This window comes from Myiozetetes cayanensis, unplaced genomic scaffold (genome assembly GCF_022539395.1).
Source record: "Myiozetetes cayanensis isolate MyiCay16 unplaced genomic scaffold, myiCay2020 scf1, whole genome shotgun sequence".
Taxonomy (NCBI): Eukaryota; Metazoa; Chordata; class Aves; order Passeriformes; family Tyrannidae; genus Myiozetetes; species Myiozetetes cayanensis.
The window spans coordinates 13,674,426-13,702,285 of record NW_026086604.1 but is presented as its reverse complement, the minus strand read 5'-3'; the positions used below and the strand labels follow the sequence as shown (position 1 = coordinate 13,702,285).

The 27,860-nt window shown below is 38.2% G+C and overlaps 1 protein-coding gene across 8 annotated transcripts in view; it reads right to left on the bottom strand.

The window, feature by feature from the left end:
* TRPS1 (transcriptional repressor GATA binding 1) overlaps positions 1-27,860 on the bottom strand; it is a 215,652-nt gene that overhangs the window by 154,947 nt on the left and 32,845 nt on the right. For 3 of the 8 annotated variants that reach the window (XM_050305510.1, XM_050305513.1, XM_050305503.1), the window contains exons 2-4: positions 21,305-21,463; positions 17,349-18,277; positions 4,439-5,568 (exon numbers count right to left, since the gene is read on the bottom strand). In XM_050305510.1, coding sequence (XP_050161467.1) covers positions 4,439-5,568; positions 17,349-18,277; positions 21,305-21,341 — 2,096 coding nt within the window. In that variant the 5' untranslated portion in view covers positions 21,342-21,463. The remainder of the gene's footprint in view (positions 1-4,438; positions 5,569-17,348; positions 18,278-21,304; positions 21,464-27,860) is intronic. The other 5 variants (XM_050305531.1, XM_050305521.1, XM_050305552.1 and 2 more) reach the window with 3 other exon arrangements.

The following is a 27,860-nucleotide window of genomic DNA, read 5'->3' as shown; positions in this document are numbered from 1 at the left end:
AAGATTAGATGGGGGGGGGGGGTGATGGATTTAATGTTCTTTATTTGAGATTCCTAATAGGCTGTGATACTCCCGACACTAGTCAGTTGTTAATTAAGTCTTGTTGACATACTTCTAAGTAGTCTGAAGTATTACAAAACACCATCCCCTACAAAACAAGTAATTTTTTTTGTAATTACCTGAAGACAGTCCTAGGCTCTAGGGCATAGAAAATATCCTGGATGAAGGTATGGCTGTCGTATTACTTCCATTTTTTTGCATGTTTTGACTTTAATTATGAATATAGTAATTATTATCATTTCTCATGAAGAAACAGGTTTATAAGAAAGTTTACTTTGGGGATGGATGCTGCACTCAAGCTTGTGGGGAGGGAAAATATTCAGAAGGAAAGACAGCAAGCAAAGAAAGCGAGAAACTTCAGTGGAGGGTCAGAAAGGAGAGGAGATGAGGAAGATTTGAGAGCAAGGCTGAGATGAAAGGAGAGCAAAACCCATCGGCAAGAGCAAACAAGTTCAGAGCAGTGAATTGAGGTGTCAGGAGGATGAAAAAGGCCCTCATAGCTGCTGCTATTGTTCACTGAGTTAAGGCTCTTGCTCTGCTGCAAAACTGGGAGTTGATGGGCCTCAGTTGGCTTCTCTGGGGAGTGTCCCAAAGGCTCCACATGTCCATAATCTGCACATCTGAGACCCTGTTCTGGCTTCTGCTGCCTGAGATATTGCCAGGTCAGCCCCAACACTGCTGCCCCCAACACTCCCATCCCTGAGGTGCAGCCCTGACGCTGGGAAGGCACAAGCTCCAAGCACCCCTTTGCCTTTTGCCCCTCTACCTCATTTATCTTTAAGAGGTATGGTATTATCTTTAAGAGGTAACTCGAAATCAATTTCTAGAGAGACCCCTACACAACTGCTGTCATCCACATTTTCAAAAGAATTTATTAAAGAAATATTTCTACACCACTGCCAAAGCTTTTATTTCATTTGAGTCTTTATATTTTTCTTTTTATACTTTGAAGTTTAATGAATTACTACCCTATCTTGTTTTTAAAAAGATGTTTAGAGGATTTTTCAGCATAGAATTTCTAATTACTACTAGCACTGATCAAATGCTTTCTGTCAAGCAAGGATTTACATGAAAAATTCTGACTTTTTCAAAAATTAGAAAATGCTTTGTTTTCCCACATCTTTTAGCAAAATTAGAAAAAAAATACTTCTGCAAGAAGCTGCTTTGATTAAAAAAAAAAATCCAAAATTAATTATTTTGGTGCAAGCAGGAAAATAATCTCTAGACTAAGTGATCCAACATGCAAAATTTCCCCAAATACTGTTTGATTTTTATCTAAATTAAGTGTTGGCATCTTCTGGCTCATCAGAGTACCAGACAGTTTTAAGAAAAAACTAAGCTTCTCAATGAACATGAGGAGCATCCGATTCCTCAGAGGTATAATGGAAAATGAGTAGTAGCAGAATTAGTGGAAAATGGAGACCAATAAATCTTTCAGGGATTTATTTGAGTAAGCACATTTTAGTGAGGTTTAAATACAAGTAAACTCAAATGCAGCATGATTCATTGACTTCAGATTTAACTGAACAGCTCTCAAATAATCATGTCAAGAAATACTGAAGGAGTGTTAAGTATAAGTATACATTTCTGTAGACAGAAAACTTGGAAAGAATTGCTTTTGCAAATTCTAATACTGTTGCAAATACATGCCTGCAAAGCAATAACATTGGGGCATAGAAAATTTTTTAGCTAGCAAGATGTAGTGAAATTGTAGAACATAGAACCAAAAGGAAGCAAAATAAAAAATAAAATAAATTAAGCATGTTGTTCAGGCATATGACTCAAAAATGAAGATAGTGCAGACAAAAAAATACATGAACTGAAATATGTAAGGAACTTCTAAAGCCAGCTCTGATACTCCGGATTGTCAAGTCTAAACCTAAATATGTAAACAGCAGAACACTTTCTGCCACCACATTAATGCTTAGTATTATGTTTAACATTATAATCCATTCAGCTTCTTATTATATAAATGAACAGGTTTTAGATATATGTGCATGTCCAGCATTTTAAATACATCATATATATATATATATATATATAATGTGTACAATAAAACCTATATTGAGAAAAATTCTGATAAAGAAACACAAAAGCTCAGCCAGGATTTGAGCAGACTCCACATCAGCATTTCTGTGTGTCACATAACTCTCTAACACTACTGTGTTATAGATGTTCTGCTTTTTAAAATCTGAACCATTTGTATCTTTCGTTCCTAAAATACAAAAAGGGAAAGGAAACACACATCTGATACATGCAAAACTTCTATTAAAAAAAAGGTCTGATAATAATAATAAAAATAGAAGCTATAATGCCTCTAAAGTTTAGTTCAATGTAGTGAAAACTAGGTTATACATAGAAAAGCAATAAAACCTGTTGGTGTTTGCCATTACAGACCAGCTATCACAAACTGAACTAACTGCTGTGACTTCAAGAAAGATGTATAGTGGGGGAAAACAGCAGCAGTACAAGTAGAAAAGAAACAAATTTCAAATTATCAAGGGAGGAGTGCAGAAGAAAGAGAAAGAAGTTGGCAATTATGGGGATGTTGTATTTCACTTTAATTACACAATATCCTCAGAATACTCAATAATGTCATAGACTGGAGGGTTAACAGAATATATTGTTCAAGTGTCTTAAACAGAATAGCCTAATTTTAGACAAACAACTTGAGACCCAAATGCTTTAGTGGATCTCTTGATTTACCAAAGTGCAGTTCCCTGTGACAACTGCCAGAACTGCAGGGTGCTGAGCCCTCCAAAGGAGAAGCTGCAACTACTCCATCTCAGACTTAGCACTTAATTTTGAAAGTCATGGCTTCTCCTTTCCTTGGGAAAAAGGATCCTAGCTCGGCATGCTTGTTAAAACTTAAATTACCAGCTGCAGAAAAATAAAAGCTTGGGTTTTTTTCAGTGAAGGAGCCATTTCAATCTTCCAGTTATTTAACCACTAAAAAAAGATCGTTGCCATGCCCCAGCGGCGGACAAAGTGCTGCCTATGGAGTTCTTCAGCATGGCTCAAAGCTGCTATAATAATGCTTGGAACTTAGATACCACTTTTCATCTTCAAAGCAGTTTACAAACATTAACTAATTAATCCACACAACATCCCTCAGGCCCACTTGGATCAAAAATGGGGCATTGCATGCTGGGACCTGAATTCTCCGTGGGCCCTAGCTCCAAATTAAAGATGAGCAATCTGCTTTTTTTTTTTTTTTTTTTTAATAGACTCCTGATACATTGCCAATGCACCCTCTGTTGGGCAACATTTGGATGCCCCCAGCTTTAATCTCTCCTAAAGCATCATGCCCCAGTCTGCCTTTGTTAATTTTGGATGTCTTGGAATCTATTAAACGTGGCAAAGTTTCTTGAGCTTTTAACAAAGCTTTAGCTTTGAAAATGCATCTTCTTTTGTCTTCATTCTAGCTGGCTTCCACGCAAAGATCTTTTAGATGAGATAGATACTGAGTTTTTCCGTTGTTGTTGACGCATTAGCCTTAACTATTAACATATTCAGCATGATTTTCTAATATTTAACATCGCTTTTGCAGCGGCACATAACCATTGCTCTTCACAAAGCCTATGAGCCACCTCCTCCTCTGATGTAAACTGGACTGCCAGTTTACAACAGCCCAGGAACTGACCCAAGAAGTTTAGCGGGGAGTTGGCTGCCACTATGACATTGTGTCAGACTGAGTCAGGAGACTGGCTGCATCCACCTCCAAATAGGAACATTAGCATTTAAAATAAATAGAATGACACTGTAAACCAGCAACACAAAAATAAGCATCTGCAAAAGGATCTTGGGGAATGACATCAGCAGACAAAAGAGTGTCTGCTCCCAGTGGGAAACCAACACCAAAACAGCAGTGGAATGCTCTTAAACTAATTATTACATTGCTGGACTTGGGAATGGAAAATACTACAAAAAGGTAGTACATTGAAGCACTGTTATGGAGCATGAAAGGGTTCACAGTCTATCTTGGAAAGTAAAGCCATTTGTGTTCCCTGACTGAATGAAGATGCCAGCTTTCTTGTAAAAAGCCTAAACTAAAACAGTACCTAAAAGATTCTGGATGGAAAATAGTTGACCAAACCTCAAATATGCTGAAACTTCAGCATCTGCACACAAATCCAAATTTCCCTCTCCTTTGCACAGGTTTAAATGTATAATTAAATTCACCAACTTAGCTGGTGGTTTTCCAAAACAAAGTGGATGTTGGATTGGACTCTGGCTGTAAAGATTTATATCTATACACATTCATATTTTGATTTCCAGTTTCTTCAAATGTTTGAGGAATGGTGACATTTAATTAAGAAACTATGGGAGGGCTATTTGTTTGGGTTCAAATCATTAATCATTGGAGACTCCACTGTACCTGTAGTGTCGGGAAATCTCTTCTTCCACCTGGGTGGTAAAGTCACATTTGGTACATGAGTGTTCTTTGTTCTCCTTGAGCATCAGCGGCCCCTCTGCCCCTGGCAGGGCGTTTGTTTCTGGTTTGACATCAGACGCTTGGCCTTCGTGTGCATTCTCATAGTGGAGCAGGAGAACGTCCACGTCGGGAGTGGAGAATGAGCACTGATGGCACTGGTGTTTGACTCTAGAGCTTCCTGTCACCCCTGGAGACAGGTGCAAAAGCAAGAGAGCACAGTGGGAACAATTACTTTTTCTGCAAGCAAATGGATAAGTAATTTCTCCAAGGTGCTTTTCTGGGCTGCAGAGGCCTCGGGGACAGAACTGACAGTGCTTAATGGTACATTTATGAATGTTGTGTAGCTGCTGATAGTGACGGAGAAGTGGGCCCACCACTATTACATCTGGGCCATGGCTCTTTGAGTACCTAAAGTCACAGAACTGACAGTTGTAGCTTGTCACCATGCTGTCCTCTGCTCCTTTGCTAGTCAAGTCTTTCTTTTTTGCCACACTTGCACCCTTTTCTGTCTTTGTCACTAACTCCCCATCTGCATTTTTGGCTAGATCATTCTGGTTAATGACAGATCCCCTAGAAAGCTTATCATTCAGATCTGGGTGAAGGCTTCCTGCCTGGCTTCCCCCATGCTGTTTGCTGTAATGTTCTAATAGTTTCAATGAGCTGGACGATTCACAGCTGAAACTGCAAAATTTACACCAGTAGTAACTGGTTGTATCGGTACCATTTTGTCTAGAGGAATCTATTGGCTTGATGGGCACCGAATATCCAACTGGTGTATCATCTCCTGCTTTTACAGTGATTCTGTCTTGCCACTTCCCCAAGTCTCCAGAATCACATGGTCGAAGAGTAGGACTGGATTTATTGGAGTTTTTCTCTGAAGTTTTACCAGAATCAGAGGAGGGAAGGGCTGCTTTCATTTTGTTTGGGTGAGTCTGTAAGAAGTGTTGCTCTAGTTCAGTGGAGGAGTTGCCCATGTAGGTGAAATTGCAGAATTTGCAGCGGAAGTACTTGGTGTTGCCTTGGCAATCTGGAGTTTTCCGCCCAATTCCAATAAAGGTTCCACCTAAAGTAACCTGTGAATAAAGAACAAGGTCATTTTAGCTCCACTGTAAATTTATTCAAATAGCAAGGAGTGGGGAGGGGGAAAGAGAAATAGAGAGCAACTAATTCTTAAGTCTCTTTGATTAACCATCACCACCATTTTCATTTTTACTAATATACAAAGATTTCATACATATGCCCTTGCATATTTAACATTTGTTGATGAAGATTTTTAAATGTTTCTCATAGTAGAATATATATTTCATATGAATAATAAATATATTGATTTGGGGAGACTGAGGGACAAGTACACAACATGATCTTAGCACTCTCTGATAGGACTATTCCTTCCTTCACTAAATCATTGAATAATGTCATTGATAAAAGACCCAATAATCTGTTCCCATATCTCAGAAACCTTTGACAGCAAATTTTGCTGGGAGTCTATGCCAGGTGTGGAACAAAAAAATGCGTCCTCAGTCTTTCAATACACTTACATGCTTTAATTATATTCATGTTTAACAATCCAAGAGAACTGGTTCCTAAATAAGGGCAAACAAAAATTAAATTTTAAATAACAAATTCAGTTTGCTATGTCATAGTATGACCAATTCTTACAAAGACCATTCCTACAGGAGCATCCAGTATCCGCCAGGATGCCTTCTCACAGAGCCGTAGTGGCTGATGTCTCAAATGAAAGGCAGTTTGCTCAAGGATTACTCACTGCAGACATTCTCCAAGGAAATCTTCTGTTTCTCTCATGCACAGAGCTCAATTTAGTAAAACAAGGATGGAAAAACTACAGTAGAAAAATGGCATGTGGCAAAAAAACCAACCACACCCAAGTCCATGACATCACTAATTACACACATACAAAAAAAGGTAGATCTACTTAACTGTTCTCATGATGTCTGAGCAAAATGCACTGCAGGAAGGGAATAAGGCTTCCAGGGCTGATGTTATTAAAGCCCGTGTTCTCACAGCAGGCAGGCCTGCCCTTCCCAGGAGAGCACCACACCTGCCCCTTACATCAGGGGGAGATTTGCTGCTCCTGTACAACTGGTCTGAAGGCCAAAGAAAAAAATCTCTTGGTAAAAATGTCACTATTGCATGGTTTCTCTTCCTGAAGAGTAAATAGTGTACAGCATATGGAAGATAATTCCTCTTTACACCCAAAATCCACAGACATCCTTTGTCATCACCCAGCCTACACCACATGGTGCAGACATGGGTGGAAGCTTCATTGTGACACATTCTCAATTTTTACACCCAGAGGATGCCTTACAGGGAATATAAAATTCAGCCTAGCAGAGTTTGATTTCCATTCTCCCAACCAGTACGTGTATTGCTACATTTCTGCAGGATTCAGTTCTAATGCATTAGGCAAATGCTGTAATTATTTTTCTTTTCCTCCTCACAGCTGTGCCATAAAGAAAGCATGTGATCACTGTTCATTCAGTATCACACCATACGGAAAGACTCAGACATACAGAGAGAATGAAATGTAAACATTTATAAATGCATATAATATAAACGCCTTTTAACCATTTAGCTCAGAGAATGAGATGCTATCCTTTGTATTCCATCAGAATGAACATGTATAGTGAGGTAATGAGTTGCTAAACCATGACATGAGCTGCTGCTATTCTTTTCCTCCCCCACCTCTTCAAGAAAGCACAATTCCCATGAACTGGTTAAAACTTTTTTTAAAATAAACTGAAAAATGGCTTTCTGTTTGTTTAGGAAACACATCTCATTAGGCAAAATCGCTAGGACTTGGCTGTAATAACATTTTCACTTTAAATTGAGGCTCCACGTTCTACTATCAAATTATGATTTTGGTTTTGAAGAGGTTCTTTAGAAGAGGGATGTTTTAACAGGTCTTCTGCAGTGCAGGAGTTATCTCCCTTTATTCATTTTATTGCAAGCAAGAACTGGAGACAGAGCCATGCTGAGCCTTATCCAACTGACAACAGTGGGATCTGGGCCTGCTCCCCAGTATCTGGAACTTCAGGTCTCCATCCACTGCATTATTTCAGTGTTCAAAGTCCCAGTGGTGTTGAAAGACAACAGAAAGCAGCACTGATGGAATTATTGTTAACAGAAAAAAACAGCAGCTCACTGCACAATTACATAAGTTGCATGGTGATCTGGTTTTGCTCAATTAATTAGATATGTGTGTTTGTTCTATGTATGCACAGAAAACTAGCCAAAATGCTTTACCTTAAGTGTTTCTAATGAGTAAATACATCCATTACTCTCAGCTGTCCAGTCAGAGTTACAGATACTAAACCTATTTTCCAGGCACTCTGTAGACACCAGTTAGAAACTGTGAGTGGCTACAATCCCATCTGCTGTTCATTGTTAATTACTTTTATTTCAGAACATTGGTCAAATGTATTATTAATACCACCATTTTCTACATTTTATGGATTGTAAATCACATAATTTCTGTAACTTGTGCTAATCTTGCTTAGTGGTCTACACAGTAAGTTTGTGTCCCATGCTAAGACATCCTTCTCTGCTTTGCAAGAGGATAAAATAGAACTAAATATTCCCACACAATTTAAACTCTTGCAATGTGGGGAACACATACAATCTCTACACCACTGCAATGTAATTGATTACCAGTTATTGGTTTGGCATTTCCCCAAATACCCTGACACAATTCAAAATAATGCACTGCATTAGATCATATATGTGAAAGGTAATACAGGGTGATCTTAATGTTATTATACTCAAAAGCCATTTTTCACACGTAACAATACCTACTGAGAACCTCCACGAGGGTCATCAGTTAAAGAGAACTGAAGAAAGTGGTTTCCATGCAAAGAGGCTGGGAGAAACACTTGAAGTGATGATATAAAGTGATGATGTTTCAGCTTTCAGCAAGCCAAATTTGGACAAAGCCCACACATTTGCAGAACTGTTGCGATTCTCACTCTTTGCTCAAGTCTTGGCTTGGCTTCCAGATTTTTCAGCAACATGTTCTACCTCTATGTATAGGCACTAAACTCCTTCACCAGGTACGTAATTGTCCTTAATCTCCTGCTCTCTCTGACCTACCCCAGAAAGAGGAAAAGGAGAAAGAGAAGGAGAAAGTGGAATATATATATATATGTATATACACACACCCCAGAAATCAATATCCACATTTCTGTGTGGTATCAGAAGTGATAGCTTCTTGTATTTACTCCCCTATTTCATTATGATCCCAACAAAACCTAATCCCCTGCTTTTTCTTAAGTAAACACTCCTCCCCAACAAAAAGAAGAAGAAACTAAACAAAAGTAAAGCTAAAATTCTGTAATTCTGTTATATGAGTGCAGTCCAAAATGCCAGCTAACGTAGTTAGTGGCAGTCATGAGCAGAGGTACAGCTTGCACTAGAAATGTAGGAGCAACTGTAGATCCACAGTTCCCTCAGTAAGCGCAGAAGAAAATTAATCTTCACAGTTCTTTTTTTAAAGTGAACCTAACATACTAGTTTGGTCTGTGGAAACACGATTCAATTCTTTCCTTCAGTGTCACTTGCTTATGAAACATTGGGCTTATCACTTATTTCAGCAGCACCTCAATTATGCCAATATAGTTGGTATTAATTATTGCACAGTATAGAGGTAGACAGCTATTACAATAGGTTCTCCATTCTTGTGCTTGAGATTGTTGATACTGAGATATTCTTTAAAAATTGTTCTTCAGAGCCATGTCTCATTCGGGGATTAAACTCAAATATATTTCACAGTATGATTCTCTAAAACTCAAAACTCTTAATCGTTAAATTTCTTCACTAATGGGGAAAATTCTCAAAATCTAGAAGACTGGGAAAGAATTTACCAAAAGGATTGAAGCCCATGTGTTAATATAACTAAGCTATCTCCTCATACAGCACACACATTTCCAAAAATAGCCAGAAAGAGGAGAAAAGATAACATGATAATTGACAATGTCTCAAGATGTACTTTCTAAAGTATGTTGGCAAGTACTTCAACAAAGCTGTGTAATTGCACTATATGTTTCCAACAGATATGTCTATATTACTTTAATTAGTCAGACTGAAGACAATGATTTCATGGAATGGATGGACTTGGGCAAAGAGAAGTACATTCTTTTAAAAAAAAAAAATGTCTTTGATATTTAATCTGCCCTTGATCCAAATGCTACCCTATTCTATTTTTCCTCCTCTTTTTCAAAATTCAATCCTAAATTCCACCACATCAAAACAGTTTACAAATACTTCTTACAGAAAATGAAAAAATTCACAAAGGAACACAAAGTCTGTCGGCTCCTATAATAAGTTTTATGAAGAAAATTTGACCATCAGAAACTATATCCACATAACAGATTGAGCCACAATGCTTACATGCACAGAGTAAAGCTGTCTTTGACCTCTGGCTTCTTCTGCAACTACTGATTAGAATCCATCTGCATTGGAACATCAAACGTTAATAACTCTTTCTTTTTTTTTTTTTTCTTACCTGGGTTTCATCTTTGGCTAATCAGGAGGTGAAAGGCTCCAGATCCCTTACCAATCTCCTGAGCCATCCAGTCTGCCTTTGCAATTACTCTTAATCTTCTAATCCTAAAATATTTTCTAATGCTCTTGTTTATTCATTTGCTTTGTGCAATATAGCATCCAGAACATTTTAACCATCCCACATTTATGAAGTTCTTCATGTCATGCAGGCCAGAACAGATTCCTGGCTTTCATGCAAGTTTTTGTAACACCACCCAGTTCTCTAACCTCCCCTGTGGAGGTTCACTCCCTCTCACTGCCTCTCTTTCTGCATGTAAAACCAGGAGAATCTTCATAGTATATTCTTAAAATTATTTACCACACTGTGTTTCATTTATAGGTGGACAGAACTATGTTGCACAAGTGTTGTGAAGACTCAGGGCAAACTCCTGGCTTTCTGGGCTGTTTATACTTACCAAAACAAGAAAGCAAACTATTGGGTCACATTCATTCAAGATAAGTGCATTCTTGACATTTATTCTGTTGCCATTAAAGCCAGAACAGTTTTTTGACATTAGAATTTTAGAAGTATTTTTAAAACAAAGACTGTGACAGAACAATAACAGGACTTAAATTAAGGTCAAGAGACCAGATGTGCAAAACCAACAAAAGTAAGAAACAGAAAATCAAGACTTTCATTTGCTAACTAATGCTACTAGACTAATATCTAGGACCTAAAAGAAGCGCTATTCCTTCTATTCTGTGTAGGTAAAATTACCAGACAGTTCCTTGACTACTGTAAACTCACACAGCCTCACAAGCTTAGAGGCAAACTCCCACTGATTTATACAAGAAGAAAGCCTAGTTGCTTTACCTTTTCCCCAGCAGCTCTATTTTCTGAACTCTCATCCTTTCTGTGGGCTAGCTTAGCAGTTTATATGTTTAAATATAAGCATTACTATTACTAGTCTCACCAACTTTTTTTATTAACCTCTCTTCAAACACTACCTAATATCCCTGTAATAAAGAAAGGAATATCAACACATTAACAACTTGACCTTGAAGGCTGTGAATATACATCACATCAGTTGTTCCACAAAAACTGTCCATCTGAATGCTATAATATTAGGATAGACTACTTCTCACTGAAGGAAGACCAGAATAGCTTATTTCTGTCACTGAGCAAGTCAGTGTTCCCAGGCACTTACTATTTAGCAGCTGACATGCTGTAAATCACTGCATATCATTTTGAAGAGTAAACTTGCCAATATCTCCACAGAAGTGATATAAAGACCTTCTACTACATATATAAATCATTCCTTATCAGCTGTAGTCAATGCAGAAGTTAAATGCCTATTTCATGTGCTTTTTTCACGTAATGTTGATAAATATGCATGTATGCAGATATATATACATGAGAAAAAGAAGCACATATATGTACACACACACAAGCACATGCGTAATAATTTATTTATAATTGTGATTTGCTACCAACACTTCCTCTACTTGACACCATTTCTTTTTCATGTCAGTTCTTTAAAAGAGATGACTGAATCTTGTTCTCCTGAGGCGTGACTGTCTCAGAGTGCAAAGCAGCCTCCAAGACTGATCACGACACAGAAATAAGACTTAAAATAAACAGGTATGGCCACATGCAGATGCAACACCCAAGACAGCTTGATAGCCTTCAGTTTAAGCAGGAAAGTCCCCAGGGAGAGTCTGCAACATGGTTGACATGAAATGGGCCTTCTGGGACATCCCACCCTCATGCAAATTCTGTTCTAGCACACCCTTCAAGATCTAGCATAGCACAATCTAGTCCAAGAGATCAGGATATATCATACCCAGCAATAGTTGTTCAATTTATTTAGATCTAATTCCTGTTTTATGGACAATTGAGCCTAAGTCAGTGAGACAAATAATATAAAATTTTGATCCATTTGTCTAACCATGTGAGGAAAATTACATTCATTCACCTACATGTTTCCATTTGCTCATGTCATTTATGTATCCATGTCACCTTCTAGGAAGACCACTTGATGACAAAGCTGAACTTTAAGAAAGTTTGATTTGTTAATAATACAAAAGAAAATGCTGTACTTATTTAGGCCTCCAGTCTGTAATTCCCACCGTATCTGTAAGAGTCCTTTTGCCAAAACCACCAAAAACGTAAATCAAAACTTTTACATGAGAAGCACTTCTGATTGTACCTCTACTTCTAAAGACCCTTACAGTTTTAGTCTTACCTTCACAGCTTCATACTTAATCAAATCACTAATATAAGATTGGAGGATAAAAAACAGGAACTACTAATAAAACCACTGGTTCTCATTCAGCTGAATCATAGTTAGACTGGACTTCATACTAGTCACACATGCCTAGCATGAGAACAGAAAAGATGCCAGGTTTGATATATTGAAATCTAGACCACTAAAAAACACTCATGGTATAACACCAGGTAGGCACATGGAACTCACCAGTGACTTTTAAAGGACACAAAAGGAAGAACTTTATACACTCTGCATGTGTGGGCACTTCTGCCACTTTCTAGGACACCGAGCAGCCTGCTGGCTGGACATCCAGCAGTGCTCTCAGTTGCTGAGAAAATCCTGGAAAAGTTGTTACTTAATATGTTATTATACTTCCACGAGAATGTTGGAGAGGAACTTTTTACAAGGGCTTCTAGTGATAGGACAAGGGTGAGAACTTCAAATTGAATGAGAGTAGTTTTAAATTAGGAAGAAATTCTTCACTAGGAGCATGTTGAGGCACTGGAAGAGAAGTTGTGGTGGCCCCACCCCTGGAAGTGTTCAAGGCCAGGTTGGATAGGGCACTGAGAAACCTGATCTAGGGAAAAATATTCCTGTCCACAGCAGGGGGTTGGAACTGGATGATCTTTAAGGCCTCTTCCAATGCAAATCATTCTATAATTCATATATGAAAAAGGATTGGGCTGAGTGGTATAGGAGAACTCTTATAACATTGGATGTCTAGAACCACAGAAAAAAAAACACCTGCCAATAACCTCTCATTAGTCTGTGGGGTAGTAAATAATGCAGTCATTTATTTTTTTTCTTTTTTCTTTTTCCACTCTTGCACTGAAATACAATCAAGAAACTTTAGTATGGCTTTTATCAATCTATATTTTTTGGATAAATTTGTGTTCTTATATGTCTGTCTAGATTTAAAACCATGAAAAAATCAAAATGAGAAGACTGGATTAAACAAAAAAAGCATGGTTTTCTACATTCTAAATCTTTTTAATGGCTGAATATAAGAGGAGGTAGATCTCTGACTATAAGCTCCAGAACCAGGGCCATGCTGAGCAGGAAACTCCTCAAAGGTAGCAAACACAATATGAAGCAACCGTAAGAACTGCTGATCACTGCAGTATGCCTTTATTTGTGGCTGCATGAATACCCTTCTCCCTTGGGACATGCCATCTGAAACCCTCACCTGAACACAGACATTTCAGTCCTTTCTTTGAGGGACACTGTTCTCTTTTAAAACGTATCAGGAAATGGGGTCACGCTCCCTTTTATACAATAGCCTAATGACTTGAACACTTGTTCAGGAAACAGGAAGAGTAGGCTCCTTTCCTTGCTCAGTCAGAGGGGATCCAAGCTTTCTTCTTCACCCTCACTGAGCATGTCCTATCCATTAGCTATAATGGAAGACAACACTCTCCAACCTTTCTGCTGAAGCTGTCCCATTCACTAGTCATAAAAAAATTGGGGGTTAAAGACTGCCTACTGTCTACTTGCCAGCAGCTTGCCTCTCTCCAGACCTTTCCATTTACATTAAAGAGTCATTAGATCAAACACATTAATCATATAGCAGCAAAGGCAATAGATTTCAGCATCATAGTTGTTACCTTCGTCACATAGATTTTACTTTAAGTGAAGTCTTTGGATCCACTAAAGTCTACTGCTTTAGGCACATCCACAAAGCCTTACATAGACTCAAATATCCATCAAGACAAGGCCACCTATAGAGAGTGATCAATTAACTAAATGTGAAGAAAAAGTAATGAGGGGCATCAGCAAAAATTGATCCATTTAACTCACTTCAAATATTATTCCAATAAAAGCTGTAAAGCTGATTAACACATTCCCTGGGAATTCAGAGATGTGATAGTGAATGTTTTCTGAAATCTATACTGACAAAAAAGTTAATCTCCCAGAAACTGCTCAGTGATTTTACTCAATCCTATGGAATTTTTTATAACTCAATGAACCAAAAACCTTTGAAAAAAGAAATGGGAACAAAGACTACAGGAGATTTTCAAAATAACATTTTCAAAAAAGACAAATAAATCTGTCTGGGTTAAACTTTCAAACCAAGTAAAAATCTACACAGAAGTAAGGCCAGAAAAATTGGACTATTTACACAGTTCCCAGCCAAATCCTCTTTAGGTACTACAAAACACAGCCTCAACATTTGTGTACCTGAATGTGAAGCTAAATGTATATCCCTAGTTTTACTGACTACAATACTTGTTAAAAGCTGGGTTTGAAGTGTTTTCTGGCTAGGAGTTGGGTTTAAGTTTTCTAGGACAGACTTCACTTCTGTGATATAAGTCCAAAAATGCATTTGGTTTCTTTCTTCCAAGCCCTCAGCAAATGGACAACATCCCTACACATCTGCAGATAGGATAGGAGATACATTTTTTTCCTGCACTCAGACATATTCTTATTGCTTTTCATTTGCCTTTGTTATGAAGGCACACTATGGGCTCAATAGCATCACTCACTACTATAAATCTTCGTACACCGTGGTCTCGACTGACCACTGTGAGCCAGATCAAACTCAGTCATCTTCATCCCCTGGCTTCTGCACCCAGCTCCCTGGACTGAGACCATATATCTGTTGATAACTTTCAGCCCAGTTACAGCAGAACAGTTTGTCAAGTGCAAGGGAATCAATAAACCAGACTCTAAGACCAGTCCCTTACTATTTCAAGTTAATTACAAAGGGATTATTTTTGTTTAGCCCAGTACCTATACAAAATAATACTGTTTACATGAACCAATTATTCAGGTTCAGTTCCCTCTCCATGTTACACAGGAGTTTGACTGAACCAATTTTAACTGGAGCACCAATCGATACAATCCCACATTGCGGCAGGAGACACCAGCTGTCCAGATGCCAGAGAAAAATTCCCTCCAAAATGGATGTAGAAGCAGTATAAACAAGTGTGGGTACAAAGGGGATTTTCAAATGTTCTTTTACTGTGTTTATGAATCTCACAAAGCTGCTCTGAATTGGGAGCGCGGGAGGAGAAAGCACAAAAATATTAATCAGTTACTTATCTTCTGACATGTTCTGGATCAACATCTGGTGCATGTGCAAGTAATGTAGTAGGGTATTTGCCACAAAAGATTGTTTAATCTTCTATTCCCAAATTGGGCAGGGAAAATTAGCACTCTTAAAAATTAAGTTTCCAGATTTGGTTTTTTTTTTTATTTCAAATAAATAGCCAACATTGTATAGGCTGTCTGTTCTATTTTGGAAAATGTTTTTCATCTGAGAAAAGACTGATCTGAAGTAGATTATCTATGGGCTGTTTCCTACCGCTTTTTGTCTCCCCTGCAGTATCTTACTGCCAGAGTTTAGTAGACAAGTATAGTCTAGGTTCAGCTGTTTTATTTCTCCTTCTATCAGTTCAAACTGAGATAGCTCACACATCTGTTTTATTTCTGAAAGCACTGCATAGGAAAAGTGTCCAGCTCATTCTAATCTAGCATAACTTTCCTATAAATAACTAAGGACCTAACGAAACAATTGTTTGGAGGAAATGAAAGTGTGTTTAGAAACTCAAATTCCTCTATACTGTATCCCTGAGTTGTTCCAGTTTGAATGTCTTCCTGACAGCATGGATCAGTTGCTCTAAGATGCTGTCCCTGGAGTCAGCAAACTGAAACTATACCAGGAAATCCAGGTATTAACATCATACTATGTGCTAATTATAAACCATCATTTCACAATCTGACATTATTCACTTCTAACCTCTTTTAACTACATCACGTATTTGCTTTCTAATCACAGTTTGACAGGAGAGAGTGTCTGACACAAGACAGTGAAGCGATCTTTTAATGAGACAGCAGTTCAAAGATTGCATCTTTTACACAAGTAACAACCTTAGTTTGATTTGCTGCTCCACAAAGAAGTTGTAGAGTTTCTGAAAAAAGAGGAAAGTTTAAAACATTTCAAAAGATTCAAGTGCCTGACTTGTTTTCTGGTTTGGGCTTCTTACTTGAAGTTAGATGTTAGCCATCTTAGCCTTGCAAAATTTCTTTCCTATAGCTACAGTTTCTGCAAACATTACTAAATATTTTCAACCTTCTACCTTTTTATTTTAGCATACCCTGGAGTTTTGTCTAATGATTACTACAAGGTTTGCATGCCTGCAGTCATTTGAAAATAGATAGGCATTTGAGCTTGTATGATATGCAAACTTTGTTACTTTTTTTTTTGTTCTTAAAACCTGAATTTTTGTATCATATAGAATACTGAGGTATCCTACTGCATCTCTTGGTTCATTCCGAGGATTTTTTTTTTAAAGCAGCATCAATTCGTTTTTAAGTAATTAAGTATTAACTGATAAGAAACTAACAGAGACTCCATGGAAAAGTTTTTAAGTCCAGTCTTTTGCGGTAAAAAGAAGATTGTTATTTTTTTCTTCTTCTTTTTTTTTTTTTTTTTTTTTACAGCAGTATCTGTAGTTTTTTCCCTGCTTAAACTAGATGAGAAAATTACTGAGGCAATAATCCTTTTCTTACAGGCTTACTAATGTGAAGGACAGCATGGATTACTGTTACTTTTGAAATGTTTTAAATACCCATTGTGTATCCTGTTTTTCTGGCACTAGACAACTTCAGAGCTGCCAAGACTTGCCATTTATTTTATCTTAATAAAGAATCAATAAGCCAAATCTTGACTCCCAGCAGCTGATAATTTAGGATTACATTTTTAATTTCCAGCTGCTGTCTTTTGTCTATCTGGTTGTGATTTTTCATTATTATTTACTCTTTTCTTTCTGTGACAGCAAACCCTTCAGATATGATTACCAATTCAGCAGTTTGCCTGTTTGCTGAATAAGATCTTTTGCTATTGATTACAACTACTAAATTGTACATAGAAATGTCACTGATCAAAAAGCCAAATACTCCTCTCCTGTACAAGATGCTCAACAGACCTGCAGAAAGCCTGGCTAAAATTGACCAAAACACTTCTTATGGCTTAAGCAGGTTATATGAGATGCATTAATCATGTAGGTAAGAGAGGCTTTGCAAACAACTGGCTTTGCAGCTGAGAAGGAAGTTAACAGAAGCAGGGAGGCTGGGAAAATACAAACCTGCACATCGTAAGTCCCATTTAATAAGACAGGCCTCTGGGAACTGATGTCCTGCAGCACCCCTGAAAGCACAGTGCGGTTGACTTTCTGGAAGTCTTTGGAGTGGCTGAATTGCACCATGTTGTGGAGAGCCAAAATTTTAGTGTCAAGCTCAGCATCCTGCCTGGTGCGGTTATGCAGTCCTAGGTGGTACTTGCGGAAGTGTTTGATGAGATCTGTGGGGTCGTTCCCATAGTAACCGTACCCACAGATGTTGCATTTGAAGTCCTGAAGCTCTGGAGACAGAGGCGCTGTATCTGGGTTATCATTTACCAACAAATCTGCTTTCGATTTGTTCAGCCTTAAACCCCCATCTGAAGGCACTTGTGGGTTTTTTGAGGCCATGGGGACCGGGCTTGAGCCTTGGCCATCAGTTTGACCACTTTGCACTTGCACTGTTTCATCTGAAGCTTTTGGCGACATCTGATGCTCCTCATTTGTCTCCGCTGCATCTCCTGACGGGGTACAGACCACATCTTGGGTGTCATCTGCATCTGATTTTTGAGGAGACTTCAAGGGCTCACAGATTCCCCCAACAGCTGGAGATGAGAAAGCCAGCATATTTCTGTCTGTCACCTCATCATGAGGGAAGGATGGAACATTTCCTCCCTTATTGTGGCTTTCATAATTGAAGCCAGCCTTTTCACTCAGCACTGAGCTTTTCAAGTCCTTTTTAACGCTGGAAGATGGCTCTTGGACATGCATGCAAAGTTCCTCCTTGTTATTTAACTCTGCCGCATCACCCTGGTCAGTGTTTTCTTGCATCTGCTCTGCAGAAAATTCTTTTTTCCTTCCAGACTCTTCACTTTCAGTACCTGTAGACTCAAGGGTCTGTACCTCACCTTCACTAGCAACGTTTCTTAGAGGGGGGTTCTTTTTCCGGACCATATCTACCACAGAAAAAGAAACAAGAAAGAAAAAAAAAAAAAAAAAAAAAAAAAAAAAAAAAAAAAAACCTATAGAATTATTCGAGATATATAGCAGATTACAAACCTGACACCTTTTAAAGCATTCTGAACTATATGACTACATTGAATACACCAACTCTCCAGAAAATTTTTGTCAAACAGCTTTTTAGACTATGCAGAAAACTGGAATTTTTCATTTAAAAAATGATCACACTGAGACTGAACTTAAATAAAAAAAGAACTTTAAGACCTACAAAAACACTACCATGAGAGCCAGTGAATTACAGGTTTCATTATCTTTTGAGAAGATAATGGTCCGACAGAAATAATTTTAAATGAACACTTCTTTTTAAGTAATTTTAAAAAATTAAGGGGAAAAAAACTTTAGCAGTCTAATATTCATACACTGTACAACTACATATAAAGTAGTTTGCAAAAATATATCTAAAAGCCATAATCAGAAGAATTTAAACAAGTTATTAGGAAGGAAACAGATTTAGAAGCGTAAGTAACTTGAGGTTTCAGAGAAAGTATTTTTCCTAAGCAGGTATCAGTTTCTCTATAGCAAAAGTTTCCCCTCCTACTGCCCATAAACTTCAAACAGGATTATATGGATATTCTAGAATCAGGCCCCACAGTACATTATTCATGTAATTAGTTCTATTTGCCAAACAAAGAAAAACTAACTTTATTAGGAAACCCGTTGTCAATAAAATTTTACAGGCCTGGGCCCAGACATTTGACATCACTATGTGGCTGAGTCGGGATCTGCCCTGAAAACACCTGGAATACACATGGATCTAATCAGCCAAACCTTCCTCTGCTCAGTCCTCTGCAGACATAGCCACTACTGCTAAATCTGCAAGTACACTTCCAGGATCCATTTAAGATAGCTGAGACAGGACAGCAATAAGGATCAGAGAGAAAGGAGGAGTCTGCCACTGGTGAGTTAGCTGCTCACTCAACAGGGGAGATTATGGAAGGACAAGTAATCAGACTATGCAGATACTAAGTCAAATTCCTCATCCCCTATATCTTCACCTTCCCCAGCCTACTTAGAGAAAATACATATATGAAACTCCCCTGCTCTCTCTACTGTGTGGTTCTGGATTTGATATTCATCACCAGATGGTTTGATCCATTTGTGTTCACATGCTAGCTATGGGCAGAAGACAGATGTGCTACAACTTTTTCTATGCTCTTAATCTTTGCCAATGCTGTGTACAGTGATGGATGTTTCTCTTTGCCAAATTGTGTGTGGTCTGGTGGCAGCAGCTTGCAGTACCACACGAGACGTGAGCTGCAGGCTCAAGTCTGAACCCCCATTCCCAGACCAGCCACAGCCAGGCCCTACAGAGGCACTGGAGATATATATTGCTCTGCAAAGGAAGGAACACCTGGTGACTCTGGAAGCAGCACTGATGCGCTCCAAATGGTGATGTATCCAGACCTTGGAAAGCTGTGGATGACCTTCTCAAAACTGTACTTTGAGAAGTACATCTGGGGACAGAGGTTAAAAATAAAAGAACAGGCATCTGTACATCCTCTTATTTACATCTGCTCCACATGAAAGGGCACTGTATGCTCTGTTGATAAAAACAGACGACTTCTTAGGGGAAGTGTTCAACTTGTGTCTTGGGCTGGCTCTGTTGTCTTTGTGGTTGAGCTCATCCACAGGCAACATGGGCTACAGCAAGACAGCTTTCACACAGAATGCCAGCTCGTGTTACAGAAATTTTGACACTCCGTGTGGTCTTAATAGGTTTCTTAAATGCCTACTGTGATTCCTTATTGTAGAAGACATTCATGCTTGGGAACCAAGTGTCTTGTCTTAATGACAACCACACCTACCAGGATATGTATGCACTAAATTGTACTTTTTTTTTTTTTGTCCCAATAATTTCTGAACCATGAAGTCACTCAGAACTAAGAAAAAAAAAAGATTTTCTATTGTGGTAAGAGAACTGTTACAATACAGACTCAGCCTACTGAAACAACATGTACACGTATATAATTCAAGGTATAAATATAGCCCTCAGCCTTTTAGCATTACTGTTTCTCTGTGGGACTCCATGAATGCTCTTGGTTAACACACACTAAAAATATCTGTGAGCATCTCTGGTAGGTGTTCTGCTAAGTCTGTATTTTTCTTCTGGTTACACCTCCCAAACCATTTTTAAAATAACTTCTGTTTAAATACAATCCATGGCAGAGGACAGAGAAAGAAGTCCTGACTTCGAAGTGAAGAAAAATCAGAAATAGAGAAAGTAAACATCATGACTGTTACCTCAGTCAAAATTAAACAAGACTAAATGCAATGTTTTAAAATGTTTTTGTTACAGATATTTTTGGCAGATAAGGAAAGCTTAGAGATTTGCTATCTTTATAGCAACTGACAGAAGAGAGTCAGAAAAAAACAACAGAAAAAAAAAGTCTCTATAAAGAAAAGAGAAGAAAAGAAAAATCTGGACTCTATACAGGCTAACTGGATAGTAGATCCAGATACTTTGGTTCAGATTTTCCCACTATATTTGTGAGTCTGTGGAGGGGAAAGAAGAAAAACATATCTGCCTAATAGAGCTTTGTCATGCAGTATTCTACACTTGGAGAAAGAAAGGAAAGAAGATAACACTGATTTAAATATAAAAACTTCCTTAAGTTGAATTTCAAAGTATTTTCTCTCTTTTTAATTTTAGCTTTTGAAAAATCATCTGTCATTTATTTGCTTGATATCCACTCAAGGGGATGGTAAGAAAAGACACAGGAGTTTTTTGTCGCTGAAATTCCACCACTATCATTTTTCAGAGACATATTATGTAAATAAAACTACATTTGCAATACTCCTAAATCGAAGAAACCATCCCCTAGCAAGTCATAAGTTAGATACAGAAAGAATATAGCCACTCTGAAATTATTATCTTTAAGACAAATAACAGATTGCACAATGTTTTATTGTGTGCCAAGAACGTTTTCGGTTAACAATTTCACTTGAAAAAATAGATCACATACTTGTAAAATCATACCCAGCATTGACTTCATAAGGCATGTGGCTTTAGAGTGCTTTTTACAATTATTAATTCTATTAGTCAACTAGCAGGCGGGCTAATGCAACTGTCTTAGAAGATGCACGGAAGACACAGAAGACATTTTGAGAGCTGATCTGTATATCTGCAAAACAAAACAAAAAAAAAGGTTTTCCTTCCTAAATTATGCATTCAAAATATGTTTTTTACTTAAAAACATTATTACACCTATTGTACAATCACATGCATCTGTTACTGGGCACTATACAAATAGTGGCTGCTGTTCTCTATTTCCCTCAAGCATGAGAAATCCCATAGATGCCTTCTGCTCAGACACACACGCTCTTGCACATATTTGCACACACATAAAGACAGACAAAAAATATTTCAGAGGCAATGTTCACCAAATACAAAGTTTAAAATAAGTTTAAAGTAACTGTTGAAAATAAGCTGTAGAAAAGAAGTGTCTTAAAAATTCACATATATTAACAGGTATTGGGCATCATAATGGGACTGGCTTAGTGGGATAGATAATGGTATACAAATAATTGATTCGTACCCAGGCACTGCCATCAGCAAATGGAAATTATCATCTGCCGGCTGCTTTATGTCCCACTTGAAACAAAGTGGTGTTACTTTTGTTGTTAGCAGGCAACTTCCCACATCTCAAAAATGCCATTGCAATAGTAAGCACATTGGTTGGGTGTTAGTAAAGAAGCCAAGTGATGAACAGTCATTGGGACTGAGCTACCTTTTCACCACTGAAAATAGTGATCTTTCCAAAATAAAAGAATTACTAAGCCTGATATGAATGAAAGGACTTGTCAAGTTGAGGGAATCCTGGATAAGGCCCAGATTGCAGAATTTTTCTTTGGGCTCCGTAATCCAGGGGTTTGTATCGCATTTTTATTACACTGAAACTACCTTTAAACCACATAGGATTTTTTTAGCTGATATAATCACTTGTAGCTATTTTAAAGTAGAAACAATAATAATAGCTATACATACTATCCCTCAAAAACAGCCAAGGCTACTCTACATAACTCATGCATCTGCAATATACAGACATTTCTGTTCAACAATCACATCAGTTTATCCCCAGAAACAAGTGGAAACTTCTACTAAAATCAGTTTGTAATTCAGGATAATGAATTACCGTAGTGACAAATGTACCTCTTAAAAAACAAAACAAACCAAACAAAAACAAAAAGCAAATTCTGGTAATCAATAGCTTCTTATGGGCGGTGAAGATAATGGCTAATTACCTGCTGATCATCAGTTCCCACAACAGGTCATTGTTATTGCTCATTACTTTTACTGAATGGGATGGTTTGTCATCAAAGCCTATTGCAACAGAATGGTTGTTGCCTGATGCTTGTGCTGCAGGTTTAGGTCAGATCTTAGTCATATGCTCTTTTTAACAAAATAGCCCATTTAGAAATATGTCTGAATTTTATGAGATGCCACTGACTAATCTTTGTGCAAGTAGATGCACAAGCAGATGAAGAGCAAACTGAGTCAAGGGTCTATGAAGACTGTGATATTATCAGTCAATATGCTGCAGCAACAAAAAATTAAATGAAAATTCGCATTTATATTCAACAGGTTCAAGGAGGACCTCTTTGTTAAGGGATAGTAAAATTAATACTTTTACACTCATATATATTACACACCCACACAAAGACATATAATGCACACACAGTGCTTGAACATCAATCATTTTGCCAGAATAATGCAGCAAAAAATCATTAACTCTCAGCGTCTCAGCTTAATATATGTCTAATACTTACCTATCTCACAGGAGTGTAGTGAGGCTTAATTAATTAGTGACTGTAAAGCACTTTGTGATCCTCTAATGAAAGGTGCTACATAGCACAAAGTATTATTAAAATCATTAGGACCACAAAAAAGCCCTGTGGAATTCCAGCCTACACTGTCTGTTGAGGTTGGGAGTGATCTTATTATTAAAAGGAGACTGTCAGACTAATTTTCATAATTTTTTCAAGATTTTTTTCCCCCTTTGCTGTTGTGATAGTACGTTAGTAGCTAGAAATTTAATCTTATCATCTTAATAACATACACTCATGTAGTTTGTTACTGCAGGGCTAGAGAAGAGAGCAGGGCTTTTGGCATTCATCTGGCTTTCCCTTTTAAGAAAAAAAAAATAAAATTGAGAGACATATTTTGACACCTTCCCACACTCCACCCCAGCAGGACAGCCGATCATGTGAGATCGTAGGATACTCGCTATAGCTTCATGGGAAAATACTGCTGTGGTTTTAATTTCTCTCCTTTTTTTGCTTCTTCTTCTTTCACACACACACATACACGAAAAAAAAAAAAAACAAAGCACAAAACAAAACCCAGTTTATTACACATAAATAGGCTACAAAGACTGTCTGCTGTGCTTTATATAAAAAACCCTTTAAGTGTTCAAAGTGTCGGCTTCTATCAAGTACATAAAGTCCTAACCAATCTGAAGCCTTCTCCCCACTCTCTATATAACAATCAAGCAGCTTTAAGGCACATGATCTCCAAAGCCAGAAAGTTCCTGTCTTGAGAGACTGAATTTCTGGGAAAGCGTCTCGGTGGCAGGCTCCGTCCCTGGGGAGCTACCCGGCACCCAGCCCTCCACCGCAGCCTGTCCCGCCGGGCTGGCCCAGACCTGTGCCGAGCACAACCAGAAAGTTAACAAGCTCATTAGAACAGCCCACAGTTCAAAGACCTGCATGTTTTCTAATTTAGGTATTTTAAAAAAAAAAAAAAAAACAAAAAATAAACAGTAAATACACTGGAAACTCTAGGTGAAATTGCTGCCCTCACTGAAAATTAGATTACATTAGATGCAAACTACCCCAGGCTCAGACACAGTGGTACAGGACAGGCTAAAGCTTCTACCTTTCTACCTTCCCATATGGACACTTGCACAGTGAAACGACAGAAGTGAGAACTCTACATCCCCACCATCTCTGGCTGGGACACAGCACAAGAGGCAGTCATACACAGTGCTTCTCTCCCAGTTTTGCTTGTGGTTCTTTGAGCAGCCTTGCCAGCAAACAACCAACACATGGCCCAAACCTTTCTCTGCTGAGAAGGGAAGGGAAGAACAACCCCTTTCATGTAAGGAACTGAAGAGTCAGGCCCTAAAATGTGGGAGGGCAGAATAAGCTTAATGACAAGCAACTGCCTCTTCAACAAAACCACGTCCTCCCCGCTTTGGCACCAGTGTCTTCAAATACACCATACAAGACAGGGGATGTCACAGCTCTAAGCAACTGACAAATTCCAAAGGAGTTTTTAATCTATACATGTTTTTCTACAAAGCCCTAAAACTGCACGTCAACTCTTTCCTGCCTGAAGTTGCTAGGGTAGAACATGCCTCCTGGTATCAGTAAAATTTGGCAAGATCAGACATTGTATTTTGGACAAAATGCATCTGCTTGATATTCTCCAGTCTGCATGCTCCACTGAAATTATGACAGCTTCATCGATCTAGAAAATGTATGGAGAAAACCATGCCTTATACGTCATACTAGTAGAGTAGCATCATAGTAAAATGTTTTTCACCTCCTCTCTTATTCTTCTGCATTTTTAAACTCTTCAGTTTAGTCCCTGATCACCAATTTGCCAAGATCTGTTTGCAGTCTTTTTCCTCACAAAGTTTACAGCAAAAAGACAAGTAAAAAGAGTTGAAGTCTGTTCAAGTTTGCTCCTTCCCATTTACATTTACTTTCCCAACATCGATCGTTCTCAAATCTCTAAAGGTGCACTTTTGGACATCTTAAATCCTGTTCAGCTACAAAGTGCCATCACCTTCAAACAACTCTCATCAGATAAATCTCTTATTAATTCACATTGAATTAATTCAAAATGATCTTTTCTATTACCTTATGCTTCAGAGCATTGCACACATCAGTAGTCATCTAGCCACTGGAATAAATCTAACCTTTTCTATGGGTATAAAACAGACACTTGGCCATTTCAGAGAGTTTAGGAGTGGCATTTCAAAATAGATTGTTTTAGCCCACTTCCAGGTACTTATTTCATTTTAAGCTTGCTCCTGGGGTAATCACACAGACACTTTCAGGAGAAACTGAAGTTAAAAGGTAATGTGTCTAAAGAGGTGACATAGGGCGGAATTTTATGCTGTCTTGGAGCACAAATTAAGAATTCTAAAACTACTTTTATTTAAAGGTTCCTGAGCATGTTAGTTTGCTGTTCTGCATTTCTTACTGGCCTGCTGCAGAAAGCTCTCTCCTACCTGCCCGCCACTGCCATCCATCCAGGATGGGAGAGCCCAACAAGGCAAGATTCTCTTTGCCCTGGCTTCTAATCAAGTACCTAAAAGCACTGTGTAAACATGACAACCTATTAAACATCAACAAAGTTTGTGAAACAGAAAAATTAATAACACTGCCATTTTATGGATAAATAAAATTATCTACAATAATGAGAGATGCAAAATTCACAGTGTCCAAGGCGACGTGCAGGCAGAGCTCCTGGGTAGTGACTGAACCTGGTTTCTCTAGGTGTCCAGGTCCATATCCCTCTCCTGTATGTATTTCAGTAGAGAGAACGTCACCCTAGCACTTGGCAAAAGGCCAAGATTCAGTAATTTAATAAGGTGCAGAAGGAGTACCTTGTGCAAAAGTCTAAATGCTCCAATTTATCATGACAATTATGGGATAAGCTGACATTTTATTTGTATGTAAATTAGCCTCCAAAACAGCATTAAAAGGCCACACTTTCAGAGAACATTGTGCCTTTGCTTCTCTGTTCTGCATTTATCTAAACTCAGCTTTGTATATTAAAAGTAGTTTAATTTTTATGTATTGGTGCTGCTTTGCATGCTCCCCAATCTGCTGTTACTGCATCACTGAGAGAATTCAGCTTGATTTGCCTACTACAATAAAATAACTGACTTCTGCCAGGACTGACACGTCCTATGAGAGCCCTGTTATCCTCATTGAATCTTCTGGTTATTCTATTAATTTGCTGCCATTACCCTTTATGGAATATAGAACATTCCCTATTAGATCAGACCAGAGGTCCATTTAGTCTGGTGTTCTGCCCTGGAGTGTGGCCAATACCGGTTCCTTCAAAGAAGATTCAACTGCCTTTGGACTGATAAAGAATCACCTACAGAATCACTGTGAAAAATAAATCGCTCCTAATCCTCAATGCTTAAGACAGTGTCTTGCTTTCTGAAGAGAAAGCCTTTTATTATCTCTCAAATTCTATGATTTGTTGTTAAAGAAGTCTTGTATGTCTCCACTTCCAATAAAAGTGTCCAATATTTATCTGAACATTACAACAATCCTAGTATCAGTAATACCTTTTAGCTCTCACTTTACAATCTAAATCTGAAATAAGAAAGAGGAAATATTATATGTGTTTTGAATTTGCTTCTTGTCAATATAGTAGTTTCTCCTCAATTTTATAGTAGCCAGACCCAAAGACCCCTAGGTTGTGGGCACATCTATCCCACTCCCACTGTTCATGCTGTCTTTAGGGCAAACAACCACTGCCTTGCCAAACTCTTCTGGTAGGTGTGGCAACTTCATATGTTTCAATTTCTTCTCAGCCTGAGTAAACTCAGTGTTCTTTGTAATCCAAATGTCCTTTGAAGACAATGGGAGTTTAGGGTTTGCAAATGACTCAGAACTGAATCTGAGTTGAGTGTACTGGCAGAGGCAAGCACAGTGCTACCTTGAGATGAAGAGTGAGGAAAGAAGGTGACCTGCTGGCTCCTAGGCAAGAGTAATCAGGTATGGATACAAGAAGTGACTCATTTGTTCTTTTGCATTAAGAATACAATGGACTGATCGTATTTCCCTTGAAGCTAATGGCAAAAGCGCCACTGACTGAAAAAAGCAAGACTCAGATGTGCTGTTTCTTTCTGCCAGGTGAGGTCTGTGATAGGAGAGAAAGGCATCACAATTCTCTTGCCCAAAACCTCAGTCAAATGGAACCATAAATTACTTGGGAGAAGAGGAAAAGATGCAAGGGAGATAAACAATGGTTTTGGCTACCATTCTAGAAAAGTTCAAATAATTTTGTTTCCAACTAGAGGCAAAAACCTTCCATTTAAAATGATGTTGAAATTTCAAAAAGTGAGAAGGAGTCAGAAGTCTACAACCTAGACCTGAAACAGCAATATTAAATCATCACCGGAGAGGGCATTATTGTAACACTTTTCCAGACAGACCAGAACCAAGATGAACATGAGTTTGCAAAAATGTCCCTTTTTTTTTTTCTTTTTAGAAAAAAATTGGCAAGGGTTTCCAGACACAAGTTAGAGAGGTAAGAGAGGGCAACCAAGGGCAACCGGAGTTGAGCCCACGTACATCAAAGCAGACTCTGGCTTTGGGTACCTATCCAAGCTGAGCCTTCAAAGGTACTGATGTTACCCTATTGTTTAGCTTGAATCTTGTCTAAGCTTGCTTAGGAGAACCCACATTCAGAAGTATGGGAGAAGGGAAAAAGAACACACATTTTCCAAACTGTGATTTCAAAACAAAACAAAAAAATGTAAATCTACA